Consider the following 23,663-nt stretch of genomic DNA (forward strand, 5'->3'; position numbering starts at 1 on the left):
CTTACTTTCACAATCATAATAATTGTTTTACTTAAAAAGTAATGCTTCTCATAAAAAGAAACTTTTTTTGTTAAAATAAATAAAAAAATTAATTAAAAAATTAGGTTTCTAATTAAAAAATAAAATTTTCCTTTTTATGAGAAGCATTACAGTTTTTCTAACTTTTTATGACTATTTTTCTTTTTATTCACCAAACTATGCTACAAATAAAAAAAAAAACTTTATTGTAAAAACAAAGAATTACATGAATCAAGAAACTTTAATTTTAATGAAAAAATTATATTTTTCCTTTATAACCCTATTCTTGTTTTTCAAGTAAATATTCATTTTTGTCATTGTATAGTTAAATAAAAAACCAAATTCCAAAAAACTAAGATTTTTGAGCAATTATGCTAGGAAACAATAAACCAAATCTCCTAAGGAAGTTCCTGTGCAATTATTATAATAGTGTAATTGCAAATTTGTCCTTACAAAAAAAAAATGCAACGTACTAAGATTTTGAGGTAAGATTGTCTTTTTATCATGACATAATTGCTTTTTTAAAATTATATAGGGTTGGAGTGGTAATTTTATTTTATTTTGTATAGTAAAATTACTAATTTAACCCTAAAATAAAATAATATAATACCTCTACTTAGGGATATTTTTTTATTTTTCTAGAATAGTTTAATTACTTTGATACCCTTAAAGATAAAATCAATTGAATTCTCACATAATAAATTTTTTCTTCATTTTACAATTTTTTTTTTTGTAATTTTCAAGGGTACTCAAGGTATTATTGTAAATTAAATTTATTAAATATAATTATCAAAAACCTTTTGCATTTGCATGACATACGTTAATGTGGGGACAACCCCCACGTAGCTCGAGCAGCATGTGGGGTCCGTCCGACCATTAAATGCTATCTTCTAGGATTGTTTTTGGAAGATATTAAAACCTCGAACCAGAAGAGACAAAGCAGGTGCCAAGATTTGTGGCGGTTTGACACCATCAATCATCTTTTTTTCCCTTTCTTCTCTCCCATCCACTCGGATTCTTGCGACAACCCCTTAAAAATTCAAGAGCAACCCTTTAATTTGTTAGTTATTTAAATTTGAGCTATTTTTTTTATTATGATTTTTTTTATCTTGAATAATTTATTCAATTTGATTTTTATTTTTTTTATTGCTATTTTTGTTTTTTTTTCCTATCAAATTTAACCGTTCTTCTTTTAATTGTCAATTTTTTTAACATTGACAAGTTTTTATTTTAAATCACAAATGATTTTATTTTTTTACAACCTCACCCTTTTTTCATTTTTTTTTATATCAAATTTAATCCATATTCTTTTGATTGCCATTTTTTTTTTTATTTGACAAATTTTAAAAATTTATATTTTTAAATTACCTCATAATAAACATTTTTATTAGACCTGGATTCATAATAAAATTTGATTATATTTAGAATATTTGTCCGGTGTTGTTTGGTAATTACAAGTGTTTTTCAATTCTACCCCTTATGATTTTTTTATCTTTAAAATTCCATCCCCATTCTTTTAATTACTGTTTATTTTATTTTACATCATTTGTTTTTTAAAATTGCATCTTTCTTGGGTTTTTTGTATTAAATTTTATCCTCACTAGTTTTAATTGAATTGGTCGAGAATTAGACTTTTTAATTAAATCCTAGTTAAAGATTTTACGGGCTGTGACTTTTAAAGATTAGACTAGGTTTAAAAAGTTTGCCGAGTTTGCTTATTATTTTTCTTTTTCTAAACTGATGTTTTCTTATTTTGTATCTTTTTTTTTGTTTCGTTTTGTTATTTTTTGTGTTTTGTTTTTATTCGGTTAGCCCTCTACAATTTCTTTCTATTTCACCTCTACTATTTTTTAATCTATAAATAATCTATTAAATTACAAATATTTTTTTAATTTCACCCTATGATTTTTTAAATCTTTCAAATTTGTTCATTCTTTTATTGCAATTTATTTTTTGGGATCATTGTTTTTTCAAATTTTATCCTTAGGTTTTTTCCTATCAAATTCTATCCCTATATTTTTTTGTTGCTATTTTTTTTTCTTTTGCAAGTTTTTCTTATTAATATTTTTTTATGTAATTTCATTATTCAAAATTAAATTTACTGAAAGTTAAGTTTCTTGATTAACACGGGTATGAGATTTTACAAGTGTTAGGTTTTAGAGATTAAATTAGGTTTAAAAGATTTGTCCGTGTTTACTTTATTATTTTTTCTTTTTTGGAGCTTATTTTTCTTATTTTTAATCTTTTTTTTCAGGTTTTATTTTTTTTATTTTTTAGGTTTGATTCTATTATGTTAGCCGTCTATAATTATTTTTAATTTTACCCCTAACATCTTTTAATCTATAAATAATTTTTAAATTATAAATGCTTTTCAATTTTTTTTTCAAATTTCATCCTCATCAGCTGCTTTTATCTCAAATTTTATCCTTATTTCTTTTGTTGCTTTGTTTTTTTTTTCTTTTGCAATTTTTTTGATTAATATATTTTTAACGATTCTATCCTTCAAAATTAATTTAATTGACAATTAAGCATTTTAATTGAACTCTGGTCCATAATTCAACAAGTTGCAAGTCTTAAGATTAAATCAGATTTAAAAGGTTTGACTGAGTTTTCTTGATTTTTTTTTTTTAAGTTGATATTTTTTTTTGAAGTTTTACTATTTTTTTTTTGTATTTTTATTAGATTATCATTAAATTGTTTGATAATTTAAATAGGTTCAAGTATGATTTTTTTTTAATGTTATTTTAATTGTCAATTTTTTAGCTTAGCACTTTTTTTTCATCGAAAAAATTTAATTTAATTCCCAATATTGCACGACGAATCGATCTAGGTAGAAATAATAAATGAAAAAAGTATTTTACTGTTTTTTTCCCACTATGGCGCTACACTCAATAGCACCGTAGACTGTTGCAGAGCAATTCAGCCAATATCTTTTTTGAAGCCCATGAAAAATTACCTGATACTTTAATTTCTTTTCTTCAATTTTATCATTTCATGTTACGTTGACGTCATAACATGTTTTTGTTTCATGTGCTCTTGCGGATTCACCATGTCAAAAACTGTGATTCATTATATTCAAGGCTCGTCAAACCACGCGCCCAAGTCTAGCGTAAAAATCAAGCTATCCCATTAGCCTTCAGGTCCCCCCCACGTCGACCTTCTGCTACTGCAAACTCGTAGAGAGTGAAATTAGATTAGAAAGACAATGGCAGAGTCTACAGTCCAACAGAGCCGATCAAGAGACCTTGACAAGCTGCTTCTCAAACCCGGCAATCTCGTAGCTCCCACCTTCGAACCCGGTGTTCAAGTAAGCTGTTTTTTTCTTGGGGAATTTAACAAACAGGTGGTGCGCAATAATTCTTAACTGTTTGTTTTGTTTAATTCTTGTAGTTGAGAGATGATCTTCAAGAGTATGCAAGAATATTGGTAATTGGGGCAGGCGGTTTGGGCTGTGAGTTGCTGAAGGACTTAGCTTTATCAGGTTTTAAGAATCTGGAGGTCATTGATATGGACCGTATCGAGGTTACTAATCTCAATCGCCAGTTTCTCTTCAGGTTTTCGTTTCTTCAACCTTAAACCATTTGCTTATCTGCTTTTACCTTTTCTTTTCTCTGTTGAATTCATGGCTGTTTAAATTGGTACCCTTGGGTTGTAAAAACTACTAAATGGTTTCGTGGGTTGTGTGTTAATTGTTAAACAGCTCTTGGAACTTGAATTTTCGTTTTGCCATATGTCAACTGATGGGACTAACTTAAAAGAAACATTGCATAACCTAGTCAAGGGGTTATTTCTTAAACTGTGGGACAAACTTAGTTATATGTGCATTTAGGTATATCTGTATCAAGGGAGAAATATGCCTATTTGGATGGTAATTGACGAACAACAGTTCATCTTGCATTGAAGGCAAAGGAAAGAAAAAGGAGTACCTTTAGGTACCGGTTACTGTCTCCAGACCAAAAAAAAGGGATATAACTAGGACGGAAATGTGTTTGGTTATGGAAACGAAGTCCTGGAGACAATGTTTTGACAATTTTTCCTCCCTCAAAAACGGAGGATAAAGGGAATAGAGACAGAACCAAGTTAAATTTTTCCCCACAAATATCGCTTTACACAATTCGTAATTTTAGTGTTTATCCTTACATTTAGATCTATACCATTTTTACTTCCCTTAATCTTCACCATTAGATTTGAAAACTAGAAAATATAAAAGAAAAAAACATAAAAAAACATGAGAAATATAAACAAGAAAGAGAAATGGAAAGAAAAAGAGAAAGAGAGAGAAAAGAGAGAGGTTTTCACACTGTTGAAAGAAAATGAATATCATTATTGAAAAATTCATGTAATAATTAAAACATTCGTCATATAGAGAGATGAAAATTGGTCGTGTTCTCAAACAAATGGGATTTAATGATGGAGAGGCGAGGATTGAATGATAACAAAAATTATGCATTTGTAATGAAATTATTATTTTGTATTTCTAACTATATTAGATTTTAACTTTGTGTTGGTGTAAATATTTTATTTGATATATGATTGGTTTAATTATTTATTTTATTATTAAATATATTTGGAGAAATGATTTAATGACCGAGTAAATTATAATTTAATTATACTATCCTTTTAGCAATGAATTATCTTTTTAACAATGATTACAAATCCTTTTTTAACATGATTTTAACATAATATATATGGAGAAATGATTTATTGACTGAGTAAATTATAATTTAATTATACTATCTTTTTAGCAATGAATTATCTTTTTAACAATGATTAAAAATCCATTTTTAAAATGATTTTGATGAGTGGAGAAATTACCATTTTAAGTTAATTAAAAAAAAATAATGCTCATTAATAAATTAAAGTGAGAAAAATGATCTCTATTTATTGTTCCAAACATTGCAAATTTGATGGTAATACAAATTAAGACATATTAAGAGTAAAACAGACTTTTTTGTATTTTATTTTGCCCCTCATCAACCAAATAGTCAGATATTCACTTTGCACAACCAAATACAATTATGTTTCTGTCTCCCGTTCTTAACCCCTTTATCCTAGCTATCTTCATCTCCTGTATCCCAAGACAATAACCAAACACTACCTTATTGCTTACAAGGGACAACTTATTGTTCTTTTGTTAGGTTTTTGATAATAAAGAGTTACTCATTTAAGAACCTGTCTGTAAAAGGAGATAAGAAACACCTTAGTTACTTGTTATTGGTCCTAATAGTTGTGTATCGATATGAAATGGTTGATTATTCTTAATTTCCCCTAGACTGGTATATACTATAAAGTGGGTACTTCGTTGGTTTATCAAAGATGACTAGATCTTTGTGTACTATCAAGTGCATTTTTTCCCTCTCCTTGTCTGCAAGTACTAGCATTGTCATTTAATATATGTCATTAACCTTTTTGCTTTGATTTTCAGATATTATCATAGTTCTTTGGTTCTGATTAGAAAGTGGCTCCTGATATAGTGCTCTTGTTTTAGGCTTGAAGATGTTGGGAAGCCCAAGGCTGAGGTGGCAGCCAAGCGTGTGATGGAAAGAGTTAGTGGTGTGAATATTGTGCCTCATTTTTGCCGGATCGAGGACAAAGAAATTGATTTTTATAAAGATTTTATTATTATTGTACTTGGTCTTGATTCTATCGAGGCTCGAAGCTATATAAATGCTGTAGCGTGTGGTTTTCTTGGTGCGTGCTTTTAAACTCTTTAGCTTGTGGTTGTTTTGTGTTAGAAAGAGAGATTAGGGGGCTAAACCTTTCCTCCTTACTACGAGGCCTGTTTTTTCACCCAAGCAATGGTACATCAGGCCTGTTATGTATACTGTGAATTTATTTGTGTAAGACATGCATTCCAGATCCAAGCTCTTTAGCTTGTGGTTGTTTTGTGTTAGAAAGAGAGATTAGGGGGCTAAACCTTTCCTCCTTACTACGAAGCCCTTTGTTTTCACCCAAGCAATGGTACATCAGGCCTGTTATGTATACTATGAATTTATTTGTGTAAGGCATGCATTCCAGATCCAAGGGTGGTATGTGATGATTGCCTCGCACACATGGAATAAAGCTTTAAATGTAGTGCCTCAGAGTATGCTCATGTCATGTCCTTGTGTAGGGACATGATATTGCATATGATTTCTTTATATGATTGGATGACGAGACTTCAGTGATGAAGTAGCATTATCCTTTCACAGTCTGCTAGCTATGGGGGTGGGCTACTTCAGACATGAGATATTTGAAATGCTGTCTTGTTAGTTCTCCATAATTGTATATGTGGGAGCAATGACCACAGGTTTTCACCTGTCTGTGTTGGAAATTGTACGGGACCTTTATAGTTTTCCTAATAGCCTTAGTATTCTCTAGCTGCATGCAATTTCTGAGTTTTGTAATTAATATGCTAGCATAAAATGTTATGCTGTGCTTTTGAGATGAAAAAAAAAAAGCTCTTTGCTAAAAGTGTCACTTTATTCTTGTTGACCTCATGAATTGTCCATCATTGTTTCCTTGGTGATTAGAATATGATTCTGATGACAACCCTATAGAAGAAACAGTCAAACCGATGGTAGATGGTGGGACTGAAGGTTTCAAGGGGCATGCTAGGGTTATAATACCAGGATCCACACCGTGCTTTGAGTGTACCATCTGGCTTTTCCCTCCTCAAGTGAAGTTTCCTCTATGCACTCTTGCAGAAACCCCTAGAACTGCTGCTCACTGTATTGAATATGCTCACTTAATTAAATGGGATGAGGTAATGCATTATCCATCCTTTCTCATTACTGATTTGACTGTTTTGAGTTGATTGCTATTATCTTAAGACCATTGTATTCTAGGTTCATAGTGGAAAGACTTTTGATCCAGATGACCCAGAACATATGAAATGGGTATACACTGAGGTGAAGTTTTGTGATCAGTATTAATTTTTTTTTTTTTGTTAAAGCTGAGTTTCAAGGTTTGTCTTTTCAACATGTGCTCTTCCCATGTTCCACAGGCTGTTAAGAGGGCTGAACTTTTTGGTATTCAAGGTGTTACATATTCTCTTACTCAGGTACATTTACATTCTGTGAAGTTAATTTCTGGTCTGGTTTTTTTTGTTCTTTTAGCACATACCTGAGCACATCTTAAGAGGCAAGTTCATTGTTAACCTGAAAATTGTCTATTTGTTATTTGGACGCATGTATTTTTATTTGCCTTTTTTTTTTTTTTTTCTATCCAAAACCTCTGGTAGGAAACTCCTACAAAATGCTTCATTGAATTGTCAATTGGCTTCACCTATTTGTTGCACCATTCTTCTCCTTTTCTTTCTTTTCCCCTTACATTTTTTTTTGTGATAGCGCAAGTTTGTTCTTGCTTACAGGGTGTTGTGAAAAACATCATACCAGCTATTGCTTCCACCAATGCAATTATATCAGCTGCTTGTACGTTGGAAACCTTGAAGCTTGCATCAGGATGCAGCAAAACTCTAAGCAACTATCTTACGTGTGTGGAATTCTTCTTGATTTTTCTTTATTTTGGAATTTCTTCTTGTCCTTGTGTGGTGGTAGATTATTTATTATAAATCATATAACAATCACAAATAGACTAAATCTTTTCCTCTCATTTTTTGCTATGAAGAATAACTTTTTCTTCAATGTCTAGTACTTTTATATGATCAACCTTGTTATTACCATCCAAATGATTAGCTGGATGTGGAAACCATAATTGCCTCTTACAATACCACATACGTTACTGAATCTGATGGAGCTATGTTGACTTTTGAAATCTGAGCAAAAATGAGGGATCTTTTTTTTTTAATCCTTCTCTCTTAAGAAGCTAGAGGAAAGCGTGTTCTGAATGATCTGAATGTTCTGCAGGTATAATGGTGTGGAAGGTCTACACATCAAAGTGACCGAATTTGTGAAGGACAAGGATTGCCTTGTTTGTGGTCCAGGTGTTCTTCTTGAGCTGGACACTTCAGTTACTTTACAAAAGGTTATTTTCTACTTCTCATGGCTATTGTTCCTTTTAGTTTGCTGATGGCATCATACCTGGTCGCAAAAATATTTTCTTGGTATGTCACCACATTTAAATTGTATGTTTCAAATTCTCAGATAATCAAAGCGGTTCCCTCTCTGGGTTCCTTCTACTTATCTAGAAAATAGAAGAAAAATTCTACTTCTATCCTTTATTAAATTATATTTTGCTTCTTTTTAATGCACTCAAGTTTATGTTGCTTATTTTGAACTTTTGTGCAAACAGTTTGTTTGGCTTTTATATTTATTGGTTTTTGTGTGAACAGTTTATTGATATGCTTGAAGAACATCCTAAGCTACTCCTCTCAAAAGCAAGTGTTAGACACCGAGCAACGAATTTGTACATGCAAGCGCCTCCAGTTCTGGAAGAGATGACTCGATCGAACCTAAATTTACCACTTTTTGAACTTGTGGGTAAAGTTCCAAAGGACATCATTCACGTGACTGGTACAACTAGCAAGGATGACAAGAAAACTTCATGTCTGAGGAAATTATGCCTTGTTTTCAAGGGAGCTGATGCTGTTACGGATCTGGATATGGCGGTTGGAGCTTAATTTGCACTGCAGTTGGGTGTTTACCTGCAGAACCTTTCACTTGCAAAGTATAAGGTCTCTCGCAGAAAATTTTCTCCCCAAAGACGGAAGTTTGGTGTCAAGTTTTGATACCTTTTTATTTGCTTACAATGATCAAAAAATGGGTCCTCGAAGGAACACCTGCAGATGTAAGTACATTACCAAGAGAACAGATTTATTAACAAAGATTTTAAGTTCAAGTTCAAAGAATTGTTGCGATGAAAGTAGGTTTATGCTTGGATAGGCTTTTTGTGGCCTTTGTACTAGGAATTTGATAGATGGATTGTGAAGGGAAATGGAGCCTTTTAATGCCTACGAGTCCATTGTGTCATTAGATATCAGTGCGATGCGCTATGCTAAAATAGCCATCAGAATGAGCTTCAGATCCATAACAATACCTGACCTCAAAAGAGTCTGGTGGCCGTATCCCGGTGAGGATGATTAGCCAAATCCAGTCAACAGATTTGCGAGCTGTCGGGTGGCTACAGGTTAACTTCCAAGCATTTCACTTCAGATCTAGAAAGAATATTATATACTGATGGTCGAACAATTCAAATTTTTATCTTCTTTTCTGTGGAGGATCCATGTCTCGGTGAGGACAGGCACTAGTTAGGCCTGCGGATAAGTTTCTTGCTGGTTTTAGAGAAAGTTTCGTCTTCATTAGTTCAATAGGAAAGTGCTGTCAATGGAGACAGCATTAATACTGCTCTCCTAGCTCCTCTGACTTAACCAAGATGGTTATAGCTCGCACAACTAATCTTCATGCTTGAAGCAACTCTCTCTCAAATGTCTAACTGCAAACCAGCAGCTCGCTTCAAGAGATTAGGACAATAAGTTGGTTGCAGTTGCTACCTTCAAACTAAAACCCCTCTCCAAGAATAAAGGAAGTTTAACTGCATTCAAAAGCTATAATTAAGATAAAGATTTGAAAGCAACATGGCCCAGATGGTCACGTAGATCGGGTCCCAGCAGCATCACCCATAATGTTAAGCACAAGCTAGGGTCCCATGGCCAGCCGGCAAACCGTGTGGACCAAATGACAACCATCCATGATTCAGGCACTTGCTTTCCAAGAGGAGTCAAGTGTTTTCAAGTATGAGGTTTCGAGTAAGCGATCAAACCTTCGAGCTCTAAAAGTGGGCCTAGCAAGCCAATAACACCCTGACACCCCATGATCTATTATCAACCTGGAATTCCATAATTGTCCTGTATTACAAAGTACCTGGAAATAGGGTAAGTTTCTCTAGCTCCCTCATCCATAACTCTCCGCTTGAAGTATGAACAAATTAATACGATTCTTCTTTGTTTTTGGACTCAACCTCAGGCCACCAGGCAAGTGGTAAAATGCTCAACGACGCCTCAACCCAAGGCAGAGGTGGACCAAAACGTCTCATTTCTTTGTTTATTTTATATGACTATTTGACCCAATCTAGGTCTGCGACAAATAGAGAAGGATCTCGTGTCCATTAAAGCTTGATTGCCAAGTTGCATTTCCAAATCAAAGACGTCAGCTGCACTCGCGCTAACCAAAGCCTTGGTTTGAGAATGCAGGTGCAACCACAGCTGCATCTAAACATGCTGCATTGATTACTGCAGAATCAAGACTGCGCACTAATTACTACATAACTATTACTAGCTAGCAAGAGAAGGAGCCTTGGTTCAAATATAAAGATATGTGGATTATGTACTCAGAATTTTGAACCATACTGTTTTCTTGAGGCAATAAGAGCGATGGATGTGTGGGGGAGAGAGAGACACAGCTCCTATCCATTTACAACCATGTAGAATGTTAGAGATCGAGTCTATCTTGGATTAGATATCGAGGTGTGGGCTGTTACTTGCTGCTTCTCGTCTCTTTCCCTCAACTGGATAACATCATAGCACATTTCATGATTCTTGTGGGAGTATTGAGACTTTAGCCAGAATGGCCAACTGGCACTAAAAGACCCCACCACCCCACATGCATCCCTCCATAACTTTACCTCGCCCATCACATGCCTTTTCCACTATTTATAACCCACACATTCCCATTTCACAGGGGAAAAAAAAAGGAAAAGTGAGTTGAAGATTAGCAGAACTGAAGCTCACCTCCTTGTTTCTGTGCCTTGCACTCATCTTCAAATTCTACTGTGAGTAGCCTAGCTGCAGAAAGAGAGCTGTTTTTTCTTGGTGTTCTTGCTATGGAAATGGCTATGGAATTAGATGATGATTTGTTCTTTGCAGACTTAAGCAAGCAAATATCTCTTCTAATAATGGATGACGATGATGAGGTCCCTTCAGTTTCTTTTCAGGTTCTTCACCATACCCGACCTCTCATTTCATGCAAAACCGTTTCAAGTACTTTTGTAGCTTAGTTAGCTAGAGCTGTACATAGCTGGTCAATTAGGATTTACTATAAATTTTGCAGGCTTTCTCCAGAGGCAACTATCCAAGTGCACCATCTCATTTCATGAATGAGCAAAACTGCAGAAGGGAAAGCTGCAAGGGAACAGGAGTTTTTATCCCCAAGTCTTCACAGCCAAGAAGGAAACACAGACAAGGAAGATACAGCCAAAAGTCTAATAACAGGCACCATGATAACACGAGAGTGGTTTCTCAAGTATCATACAGCAATGCTTTCAAATCCAAGAAAAGCTAAATTAAGCCTCTAGCTATGCTCCTGAAGTGCATGATTCAATAATTTCTACTACTAATCTTATTTCCAACAAGGGCTTCAAGCAAGGATATGATAGGTTATGATCTGTTTGTTGAAGATGATCTGTTCGTTGAAGATGTACATGGGAAAAATCACTCCATTAATCACTCAACTATTCCTTATTTACTACTAGATCCTAGTTAGGGGTTTCACCAAAGGATTGTACCTCTCCAATAAAGGAAATGCGTGCTTGTTATGAAGTGTTGTATAGCATAAGATTGTTATTAATTTTCTAAATCAATGTGATTGATTACCTTTTTTTTTGTTTTTGGGCAAATTGCAACAGAGTTATTCATTTCAGGCTCTTTGAACTTGGTACTGCACAGTCACTTCTCTTCCAAGCTGTTCAAGAATTATAAGAGCATGAACCCTAAACTTCTGCTGATGTAGCAGCACAAGTATCCTTTCGTCTTCTTCTTTTTTTTTTTTGTGGGGGTGGTTTCTTTTCCATAGAATCAAGAAGGAAGCAAACAAAACTTACAGAAAACTAAAGTGACAGCTAAGAGTAATATGCCTGTGCTGTATACGTACCAATCCAACCTAGCTAGCTAGCTCAAAAGCTATCAAAAAATGATGCTCCTATCTGTTATTGCCTTACTGGATTCTATTGATTCCTTGGTGGCAAGCTGTGTAAGTGGAGGAAGAGCTGTCGGTTTTTCTGATGCATTTGCATGTTAGAGTCATCAAGTCTCTCTCCTTTGAAGTTTAATCATCATGTTTCTCATAGATCGGGCCCTTTACCTAGATTTTTGACAGAACTTGACTATAAAATATAAGGTTACTCTGGACCATTTCGTTAACTGTCTAAACTCTATTTATCCATAATCTATGCGCTTTAAACTTTATTCTTCAACTTTTTAAATTTAATTCAGTTACTGTGAGGGTGTACATAACAATTATATTTTATTTGAAAATATACTAAAATAATTTTTATTTTTAAAATTTATTTTTAATATTAAGACGATTAAAAAAATTTGAAAATTTGAAAATAAAAAAAGTAAAAAAATATATGAAATAATTTTTTAAAAAAAATTATTCAAAAACACTTTTAAAACATAAAACAAATAAATTTTTAATTTCTCATGATACACAAGCTATTTCAAAAATATTTTTTATTAAAGTTATTAAATTCAATACATAACTTTATTTAAGATTTGATAGGTTAATCCAGGTTAATAAAAACAATTTTATTTTAAATTTTTTTTATAAAATTTAAAATAATAATATTTTAAAAGATCAAACCACATTACAACCTAAATTTCACTTAATTAACTTTTATTTTTTCAACATAATCAGGATGAAGTTCATAGTCGATAAAGTTGAGGTTAACAGCAGTGCCTCTTATCCTTTCATGTCATTTTCAAATATCCATTTATAGTATAGTTTTCACTTTCATTTTCCCAAACTGGTAACTCATTATCACGTGACAAAGAACAGTTTATCTCATCCTCATCTAATCTGTTCATAAATTCTTGTGGGGCCCCGAACCTCAAGTGAAAGGGATCAAAGATCAAAGATAAAGATGATGATCATGGGATCTTTGCTTTGATTTCTTTAAATGGAGAGATATTACGATCTTCAAACTTTGTTTAAAATCTAATACTTGCCAACTTGCAACCACAAACATTCGGTGGAATTATTGAATAAATAAATAAATCAGTTATGGATCTCGAACACCCACTTGCTTCACAAAGACAAGTCCTGTCGGCACATGAGCACCAGCTCAGATGCAAAAACATACAGGAAGTAATACAATGTACCGCTTGAAAAATTGCTTCAATCCTAAAGCTCTATCATGGGTTGAAAGTTTATGCTCATCCCTCTAATCTTAACTTTTATCAGTTTGGACCTTTCATTTTTATTTATACAAATATCAACTCTTTACTTTTGAAATTGTCTCTACCCAGTCCCTCCATCAACCATCTATGATATTTGTAATGATTTATATCATGCTTATCCAATCCAGCCCGGTCTGGTGAATCAATTCGGGGCTATGTAAACTTGTCTTTTAACATGGGTTGGGTCTAAAAAAACCAATCTAATTGATCTGATCCACTTAATGGGTCACTCAAGACACGATTAACCAAGTTAAAATTTGTTTTATTTTAAAAAAATTCGAACGATTTTTTTTTTTATTTTAAAAAAAAAAAATTAATTTGAGTTCATCCTCATGACCTGTTATCGAGACCGAGTCGACCTCGAGTAGGATTTATTAACTTAGTTAAACATTTAAAAAATAAGAATTATATAAAAACTTGAGCCATTAATTGAAAGATTTTACGAGTTTTGATTCGTTCTCTTTTTCTTTATACGTGTGTCGTTAACAAACCATCAAATTAAAAAAAAAAAAAAAAAAAAAAAAAAAAACCCACTCTTCTTCACAATATACCATCCTTGTCAAGCTTCTCGGCACTCACAACACAGGAAACATAGCCTTTTACCTATTTTCTTCTATCATTGTTCTAAGCTTTTCTTTGTAGCCATTTACAATATTTTGTAATTGAAATATACAATTGTCAAGTTATTGAGATGTAAGTGAATAGACTTAGTTTGGCGGTGCTGATTTACAAATGAATTACAAAATTCAAATTTTAATTTTAGGGAGCATCATTATTTGATTTTTTATGGACTTCCAATCCATTTTTTTTTTAAATTAATCAAAAATACCTACTAAAAAAAATGTAGTTCTATTAATATTTGGTAATATTAATGGAAAGATTTGACGACATCTGTAATGAACGTTTACGAGGGGACCAAATAATAATAAAATCGATAATAAAAGATTGATATTAGTATAAATAAAAATAAAGGGTCCAAGATAATATAAAGTTAAAAGAAGAGGGACTAATATAAGCTTTCTACCCTCTATCACGTGGCAGCTAGCTGTACCTTCTTCCTATCCGATATCACCGTACGTATGATCTAATCAATTTATGGGAAACAAATGGCTTATATTGGTCCTGGGCAGACATTGTTATTGCATAGAGACGTAACTAACGTCAAGTGACCACGTGGGCCCTTAGCTAGGATGTCGATTTGTGGAGTCCAATTTCTGTAGACATTACTGCTAGCATTTTCATTAAATTCGATGTAATATTACATGATGATTTAGAGATTCATTGATTTAGGGTTTGATATAAAATAGCCTTTTTAATTATTTTGAAAGTTTAACTAATCCTATTTGATTAATTTAATAAATTAACTTGCATTGATTAAAATGTAACCTAATTAAGTTCATTTTAAGAATTTTTTTTATTAAGAATGATGTCTTAATTTTAAAAAACTTTATTCAAAATGGTTTCATTTGAGTTTATTAAAAAAAATTCAAATAATATCATTTTGAGATAAATTAAAGCTAAGTTAGTGATCAACAAGTTGATCGGGTAAATTTATTATCTGAATCCCTAATAAAATGTGATAATTATATAAAATAGAATACCATTTAAATAGATTTTGATCCAAATTTGATACACTTGATGCATGAAAGATGTGACATTGTGTGGAAAAAAGATATGCATAAATATCTATTTTTCTTTTATAATGAATTGTGGTGGACATGTTATTTTATATGGCATAAGAGATTAGTTATTTTATAGTATTTTTTTTATTAGTTTTTTTTTTTATGAATTAATGTTTGAAGTAGTAGTAGTAGTAGTAGTAATAATAATAATAATAATAATAATAATAATAAAATCATATATCCATCATAACATTTGACTATTTTTAAAAAGTATTTTATGGTAATAAAAAATTATTGTTCATAGATAGTAATTTTTTCCATTGGACTATTTTTTAATGGTAATTTTTATGTCCCATTAAGGAAAAAATTATTGTACGAAGAAAAACAATTATTCACCCATCCTAGAAATTTTTCATCATTATTTATAAAAATATCAATTTCTTTCAATAAATAATACAAAAGTAATTTTAAATAAATTTACAAATGAAGAAAAAATAAACCTTAAAAAGAAAATGAAAAATGAAAATTAAAAAAAACTTAAATTTTAAATAAATTTACAAATGAAAAAAAAAATAAACCTTAAAAAGAAAATGAAAAATGAAAATTAACAAAAACTAAAAAAACGGAAGGCCCCTCAAATCCCGATAATTTTTATTGTGGTCCAAAAATTCATTTTTTTTCATATTCAGTCCTTGAATTAGAGAGAGGAGAGAGAAAGATTTTGAAAAAAAAAAAAAAAAGAGTTCGATAGTGGTGAGTTTCCCTGTAAACATGTATGAAAAAAAAAAAGATCGATTTTTATTTTGAGTTTTTAGATTCAGTTGATTTTGGATTCTTTAGGTGATTTTAGGGTATTTAAAGGTTAATAAGTGGTTTAAAAAGACTTTTATGATGTCTATTTGGTGTTTTGGGGTAAAATGGGTTGAAAAATGAAATGTCATCCTAAAAACCCCCATCTCATGGTTTTTCTACCACTATAATGGTAAATGGATTCTGACATGAGCATAATAGGTGAGGTGTTGCCTATTTCTCTCTTTTTAAAAAAATAAAGGCTAGATGATATGGCCCAAAAATGTCAGCTTGACCTAGGCCCACCAACTTAGCTTTTTTTATAAGGCATTGACACATTGAGCCACCATGCCCACACTTCTAACTTGACCATTTTTTTTTATTATTAAAATTCAATAATGGATATTTGATTATTTTTTTTGCTTGTTTTTTCATTTTATCCTTTAATAATGGATTTGTTTTTAATTGTTATTTATTTTTTATCATATAATTAAAATAAAAAAAATTATTATCAAACTCATGGGAGTCCACAACCCAAATCATGAATTTGACGAGTTAGTCAAGGTTTACCAGAATTATACATCATCATCTAAATATTTTTTTTTAAGATGTTAGCTTCATAGTTTTTTTAAAGTCAAACTTCTTTTTCCTAGTCATCCAAGTTGCCTAACCCGGGTCAACATGCTTAGGATTTTTTAAGGTCACTTGATGCACTGGATCACTTTGTTGTTTTAAGATTAAGACAACAATAACACCTAAGAATGGTGAATTTGGTGTCACATTAATATTAATAATTTTGGAATTAATTCAAATAAAAAAATAAAAAAATATCCAACAATATAATAAAATTGTGTAAAGTAAAAGGATAAGTAACACGACTAAAAGATTGATGTTTTCTCCCAAGTGTAGGAGTGTCGAAGTAATAAATAACCCGACAAGATTGAGTCGAACCACAGGGAGGTTAACTATAATAATAATAAGTTAAAGAGGACTTTGAGATGTAAGATTAATGTGAGAATTCAACAATGATAAAAATAATTGTCAAGGTTAGAGGATCCACTAATAGTATTAGAAATAAGTACAGTATAAACTCTTTTTATTAATCAACTGGAAACCACACACAAAGGAGGTTCTAATCGGATGATTTATCCTTAATAGTTCATTATAAATTTTTAACATGATCATATTAATTATCTTATTTTAGTAACATCATACTTTAAAATATTTTCAGGAATTCATGATGCTAACTTATGCTAACAACAAATCAAGTTCCTTTCATAGCACATGTGTAGGTTATACCATACGATTGGCTATGAAAGTGTCAAGCATTTGTTGTAACAAGTGGTATACAACACAAATCTAGATTAACCATTTAACAAGCAAGGTATTAAGAATTAGTAAGATAAAAAGATAAGACATGTTAATAACAAACTTGCTTAGATATAAACATTAAAGTCCATGTTGAATTTATATTATACATATTCTAACACCATTAGTGAAACCTTTTCACCTTGACATAATAAACTTAGCTAAACATAATGAAGAAAATAAACATAAATAAACAACATAAGAATATAAGTATAGTAAAGGAAATGAAAAGCATAAACATGAGATGAAGAAAAATATAACATAAAATAAAACTTAAATATTACAAAAATATAAAGAAAGAAATAAAAAGCATGATCTTGATTCTAACAACCAAGATGCTTAAATACATGGCAAATACCTTTTTTTATAGGCCAAAATTTAGAACTATTGATTTGATGACTAATTGTTGAGTGCGTGGCCAACTCTTGATTTAAAGAAAATCTGTATCTTCTTGTCTGAACAAAACGTCATTGCTACCATCAGAACTAGAACCACATGTACTCATGAAAGTTATAGGAAATTGTCTTATATTTCCAGGAAAAAACAATTGAGGTCATATGGACTTCTAGAACTCGAGATATGGGCTGAACACTAAACAGTGTCTGGGCTGCAGGACAGATTCAGACTTCTCTATTGTTACTATAATTTGGACTTGAAAATGGCCTTTTTAAATCTTGGACTCCACATGAAAGTTGTAGGCCTATGTCTTATCAAATCTGTCCAAAAAATTAAGGTCATTTGGACATCTAGAACTTGAGATATGACCCAATTACCGAACAGTGTTCCAGTTTGGACTGCACCAACATCTCTTTTCTAAGTTTGACCCTCTCTTTGTCCTTTCAATTTCAATACTTAAACTCATCAATCAATCCTTTAATTTATGTGATAGGCCTGCATTTAAGATGAACATTTACCATAAATTAAAGGTATATTATATTATTAGGTATGTTATTATAAAACATGTTTTAGTTAAGGAGTTATTGATACTTCAAATGCAAAATGATGATATAAAACCTTGATAAAAATGCACTTTTAAGTACTAATCAATAAGGAAGAGAAATTACAAACTTAATTTTTAAGTAGGTTTGGCAAGCCTAATCCCATACCTCAAGTATTAAACCCTTCTCGAGTATTGTATTATTTACTAATCTAAGCTTAAAAGTACAATCCCTTGATGAATCCATACCAAGCTTTCTTTTCATAACTTGAAGAGTAAATCATCTTCAAGATTTTTACCTTGGTGATATCCCTCACCAATAACTAAGAGTTTTTCACTTAAACTCTCAAATACTTATAATTTTATGATTTGTAACAATACACTTTGAAAGAGTAGATAATAAAATTGAATCTATGATCTCTATAGCTCACTTAATAGCACTTAGAATGTATGAAAGTGTTTAAGTGTAGTAAGTGTGAGAATTTATACTTTTATGTTAGTATATAAAGGTTCAATTTAGCACAACCTTAAAGAATGTTAAGATTGATGATTTCTAGCTAGTTTTTCTTTTGACATAGTTTCTATATATTGTATATTTGGAATGTTAAATTTTGATTTTTAAAGAGTCGCCACCTGGTATCATAATCATTAGAAAAGCTAGTGATCTGCGAGAGTCTAAGCAACGGGACTAATTGTCCAAGGGGAAAACACATCACCCCCAATGCACCCGATCTATGGTAAGTTGTATTGTTGATTGATTGATTTTTCAAACCATGTTTCTATTTGTTGCTCTTATTTAAGGTTCAAGACACATCTTATTTTATGGAAAAGTCTCTATCTTATTGAGCTAAATCTTAATCGTTTTAGGGCTTAAATTTTAACATCACACTTATTTCTACTTTATATATTTTCTTCCATACTTGTTTGGTTAGGCTAAGGCAAGAGGCCCAACTTATTTCCTTACCATTGGGCCAATCTAGTGGTCTTGTTTGTTTGGAAATTCCAGCACTAGAATGTAAATTATTTCTTCATGTTATCCATACATAGCACTATGTATGAGGGATCAAGAAAATGTTACATGGTTGAGAGTGAAGTGTTACTTGGCTGGTGATAGTGATGTTAGAGTCATTAATGGTCCACGGTGGAGGTTAATGGTGGTGGTTTGGAGGTAGTGATAAAGAAAAAATACAGTGGTAATGATGAGTTTTGTAACGGTTTTTTATGGTTGTTTTTTGCTGGATTAAATAGGGGTATAGTGTAAGGTCTTGTGAGTCTCAGTTGGACTATGGAAAAAGGCAAATGAGTTATTTCTCATATATTTCTCTCTGGTTTCCTTTCTTTCAATCTCAGTTTTTTTTTCTTCACCTGAACTTTACCCTTATTTATAGGGGGTGGATGAGGTGATTGAGGTCCTTTCTAGGCTTGATCTTTATTGATTTATTGACAAAGTACATTATACATAGTACTTCCTTACAACATCAAAGCTTACAAATTTAGGTAAATCATCTTCGTTCATCTTGGTTAAAATCAAAGCTCCTTTGAAAAAGGTTTTTTTCATCATATTTGGTTCTTCATAGTTTGACACTCATTTGCTCTGATGTTCTCTCGATATTAACAAGATTTTTTTCAATATCAGGTTTTCTTCTTTAGATATGTTTAGCCTAACCTTCTTGTTGTATGCCTTAACCATATTACTCTAGTATAACTAGTGGTAAAAGATTGCTAGAAGTTTCTTCTCATTAATCAAATTCAAGTTCTCAAATCTTAAATTTGCCCATTCTGATTCTTTCAGTTTTGTATCCATCAGAACCTTAATGATGAGATCACTACTTCTAAAGGCATCACTATCTCCATCCTATATATTAAAGAGAAAAGGGTTGTACCTGTAGAATTTTTTTATTGTGATGCGATACACATGAAGTACATATGGAAGTACCTCGTGCCAATCTTTGTAGGTGACTACCATTTTTTGATCTTGAGATTTTTGTTGGTTACCTCAACAACATCATTCATCTTAGGTTTGTAAGGAGAAGAATTAAAATGCTTAATCTTTCATTTGGTGCAGAGTTCAATAATCAACTTCATTATAAAATTCTGAGTATTGGTAGTTATCAATTTTGCTAGCAAGCTATAATAACAAATCAGATCCTTCTCAATGAACCTCTTGACCATATTCTGTGTTACAAGTGCGTAAGAGTTGACTTCTATCCATTTAGTAAAGTAGTTAATAGGCACCAAGATAAATCTATGTCCATTTTTGGTCTTTTGATTGATTGATCCTATAACATCCAATCCCCACATATTGAAAGGCCAAAGCGAGGTCATATTGAATAGGGGTGCTAGAGGTGTATTTATCTTATCCCTATATATTTGACACTGATGATATTTCCTGACATAGTCAACACAATCCCTTTCTATAATTAGCTAAAAATATCCAAATCGCTGCATTTGGCTTGCCATTATATGCCTATTGGTATGAGCAACACATATTCCCTTATGGGCCTCTTGTAAAGCTTGTGTTGTTACCAATTTTTTGGGGTCCCCATATAAAAAGGAGAAAAAGAGGAAGTACAAAAAAATTGTCGGAAGGAAATCAAAAAATATATATTAGTAAGAAGAGGACACCGGGGCCCCTAAAAAATGGCTAAAGATTGGTTGAGAAAGTTCAAAAATACAAAGATTGAAATTTGACAATATATTTTTGACCAATGAAGGCCCTATTGGCAAAGAAAATTAAATTTGAGAAAGAAAAGTTCAAAATTAGATGTTTAAAGACCCAATTAGATTTTGTTGAAGTTCTAATTGAATTTATGAAGGGTTTAATTGAAACAAAAATTGATTTTTTTAAGTCAATTTGGGCTTTAATTGAAAGAAATTAAAGTTTAGGGGTTGAATTACAGTTTTTAAGAGCTAATTTGATCTAATCAAGGACTTAATTGCATAAATATTAAAGACTTGATTGAAGAAATTCAAAATGAAGAACCAAACTGGAAAAGACGTGTGAATATAAGGGTTGAAATTGACCGAATCAGAGGCTAAATTGAAGAAATTTAAAGTTTGTTGATCAATTAAGGGTCAAAATGCACAAATTCAAAACCAATGATCAAAGTGAAAAAGGCAACCAACTTCAGTATAATATTTGAATTTGGCAATGATGCATTTAGTCTTTGTTTTTAATGTTATTTTTTTTCTTTTGATTATTATTTTTTTTCTTTGAACTTGTCAAATCGACCGGGTCTCATTAAAGCAGTTTTCATATGATTTAATTAGAAACTCAGACTTGGCAAGGATTCGAGTCAAGATTTTTTAAATTTGACTTCTTGAATCAGGTTTAATGACAATATCAAAAAAATTCTCGTAGCTTAGATATTTTTTTTACATTTATTTTTTTTATCAATATATAAGTAAACTAGCATTGAAGAAAAAATATGTAACTCAAGGTTGGACCAAACCGGCCTAAGCACACTTGGGCCACTATACAATGCCAAACATATTAGAAAAGGAATAGAACCACATGTCATCCACGTGATGGCATGTCCTATCCCATTCAAGTGATCATAATATTTGCTTTGTTACCAGATTTCAGCTTCTCATCGATGCCATGCACATCAAAACTCCAACACTTGCTTGTTTTCCGTTAAAATAACATATATAGACATAGTAAATATAACTTCAAAAATCATTTTAAAAAAAAATTAATTCAATATGATTTTAAAATCTATTACATCTAGTATTTAAAATTCTTATATTTTGCAATTAGATGAAAACTAGTAAAACAGTCCACTTCTAGTGTTTTTAAATTCTTATAAATGAGAGCTTGAATTTAAATAGAATCCATCTCTATCCCTTATCTCTTCTTTATTTAAGCATATCTAATTGTAAAAATAATTATTATAGGATGAATGATTAGGGTGATGAAAGATATAGCTCTAATATTAAAATATTTATTTATATGAATAAATGTGAAAATTTATTTCTCATATATATCCCCAACTTATATATTGTGAACCAATCGCTACAATATTTACTTTTTTTTATATAGTCCACTTATCAATTACAGTTTCATTTAGTTAGTTAGTGGCATTTCATCCATTGCACTATTGATAAGAAGCACTAAGAAGCAGTTTATTTTATTTTATTTTTAATTTAGAGTTAAAAAAAGTTCATAAACCATATGTATATATTGAAATTGAAGATATACTTGTACATGGTTATGGGGTTAAAATTAGCTTCGTGCCAATTAAACAATGAACCAAAGAATTGACTAAAAAAAGCATTGCATGGCTAATTTTGAAGTGAACAATAACCACTTCACTTTGAGTAAAACAAAAAGAAAACAATGATAAATAATAAGCCATAGAAAAATGAAACCTATTGGTAGGAAAAGGAAGGTTTTGTGATATTAGTCTAGGAAACTTGAATCAACAAAGTTGTCGGTTCAAAGTGTGTTTGGTATTGTAGTACATTTTGTGGTTATGGTTTGAAAAAAATTATTTAATAAAACATATTTTTAGTTGAGGTTGATTTGGTAAAATATATATTTGGTTAAAACTGTTGTTGAAATTAAGGTTGAATAAAAAATAGCTTAATGTGTTTAGTTAAGAATGCTTTTCAAATTGAGGTTATAAAATAATTAGAAAAGACATATATTAATATTGATGATTTTTAATTAAAATATTGTAGATTTAAAGATATTACATCATGAAATAAACAATACTTTATATAAATTATTTTTTATTGTTCCATTAAACTATCTGCAATTTCATCACGTACGAAATCCATCCAACAAGAACTATAGTTTTCATGGCTTCCTAAGCGTGCAACAACATCAGGTAAAATATCATCAAGAATAAAATTAGAATTGCGATCATATTCTGCAAATGCTATGTCATCATGTGATATCCTTCTAATGTAATTATGTAGTGTCATTGAATAATGTTAATCATTAATTTTTCAAATAAACATAATATCTGAGAAATGTTTTTGAATTTTTTTATTTTACTAGGTCGGACTCGGTCCAATGTATTTAAGTTTGGGTCGGATCGGGTTTGGCCCATGAACAATGGAGACGTTCTCCACTGTTCACTTTGCAGAATAATAAAGACGGGGAAATGTAGCAAAAAAAGAATAAGTAGAAGGAGAAGGGAAAGAGCAGGCTACCCTGTGCGGTGGCGATAACTGGCTGGCGGTCGAAATGGCAGAGGCCGGTGGTGAACTGAGGGTGACCCAATCCGGCCATGAACAGTAGAGAGTGAATTCACTCTCCATTGTTCACTTTGCAGATTAGTGAAGATAAGGAAATGCAGCAGAAAAAGGAGGAGAGAGGGGAGGGGAAGAGCAAGCTACCTTGCGCGGTGGCGATGTCTGACTAGTAGTTGAAACGACAAAGGTTGGTGGTGAACTGAGAGAGCTGCTTTGCCGATGGATGGCAGTTCTTCTTATTTTTCCTTTGTTTCTACTTGTCTTCCTTCTCTCTTTCTTGTTGCCTCTGTTTACAAAAATAAACAGTGTTTTCAAAAAACAAAAAAAACATCTTAATGTTACTTTTTGTTATCCTGCGATTTAAACGCAAATGATAATGGGTTCCACAAACAGTAACTTGTGTTTAGAACATAACCAAACAATGTATTTTTGTGGTCTATTCTAAAAGCAGAAGCAGCCACAAAAACAAACACTCTTTAATATGGTGCATTTAGCGGCTCATTTTCTCCATAAATAACAATTTAAATGGTGTTTTTTTATATATATAGTTACTTGATAAATAATTGATAGAGTATAAATATTATCAAACACAATATGAAAATCAACCCAAACTTAA

The 23,663-nt window shown here is 31.5% G+C and overlaps 2 protein-coding genes across 3 annotated transcripts; both read left to right on the forward strand.

Annotated features, from left to right (window-relative positions):
* Positions 1 to 3,016: 3,016 nt before the first annotated feature.
* On the forward strand, positions 3,017 to 8,914 carry LOC118061045 (NEDD8-activating enzyme E1 catalytic subunit). Of its 2 annotated transcripts, none has more exons than XM_073411069.1 (9): positions 3,017 to 3,325; positions 3,409 to 3,572; positions 5,507 to 5,571; positions 6,531 to 6,763; positions 6,846 to 6,908; positions 7,004 to 7,060; positions 7,370 to 7,491; positions 7,866 to 7,983; positions 8,291 to 8,914. In XM_073411069.1, the coding sequence occupies exons 1-9, from the start codon at positions 3,224 to 3,226 to the stop codon at positions 8,576 to 8,578; spliced, it is 1,212 nt and encodes a 403-aa protein (XP_073267170.1). In that variant the 5' UTR covers positions 3,017 to 3,223; the 3' UTR covers positions 8,579 to 8,914. The 2 variants fall into 2 exon arrangements, with proteins under 2 accessions (XP_073267170.1, XP_034930287.1); XM_035074396.2 differs by having other exon boundaries at positions 3,019 to 3,325; positions 5,507 to 5,709.
* A 1,426-nt stretch (positions 8,915 to 10,340) lies between these two features.
* Positions 10,341 to 11,559, forward strand: LOC118061043 (uncharacterized). The gene is made up of 2 exons (XM_035074395.2): positions 10,341 to 10,887; positions 11,004 to 11,559. The coding sequence occupies exons 1-2, from the start codon at positions 10,777 to 10,779 to the stop codon at positions 11,232 to 11,234; spliced, it is 342 nt and encodes a 113-aa protein (XP_034930286.1). The 5' UTR covers positions 10,341 to 10,776; the 3' UTR covers positions 11,235 to 11,559.
* The last annotated feature ends 12,104 nt before the right edge of the window (positions 11,560 to 23,663 follow it).

This window comes from Populus alba, chromosome 8 (genome assembly GCF_005239225.2).
Source record: "Populus alba chromosome 8, ASM523922v2, whole genome shotgun sequence".
In the NCBI taxonomy this organism is placed as follows: domain Eukaryota; kingdom Viridiplantae; phylum Streptophyta; class Magnoliopsida; order Malpighiales; family Salicaceae; genus Populus; species Populus alba.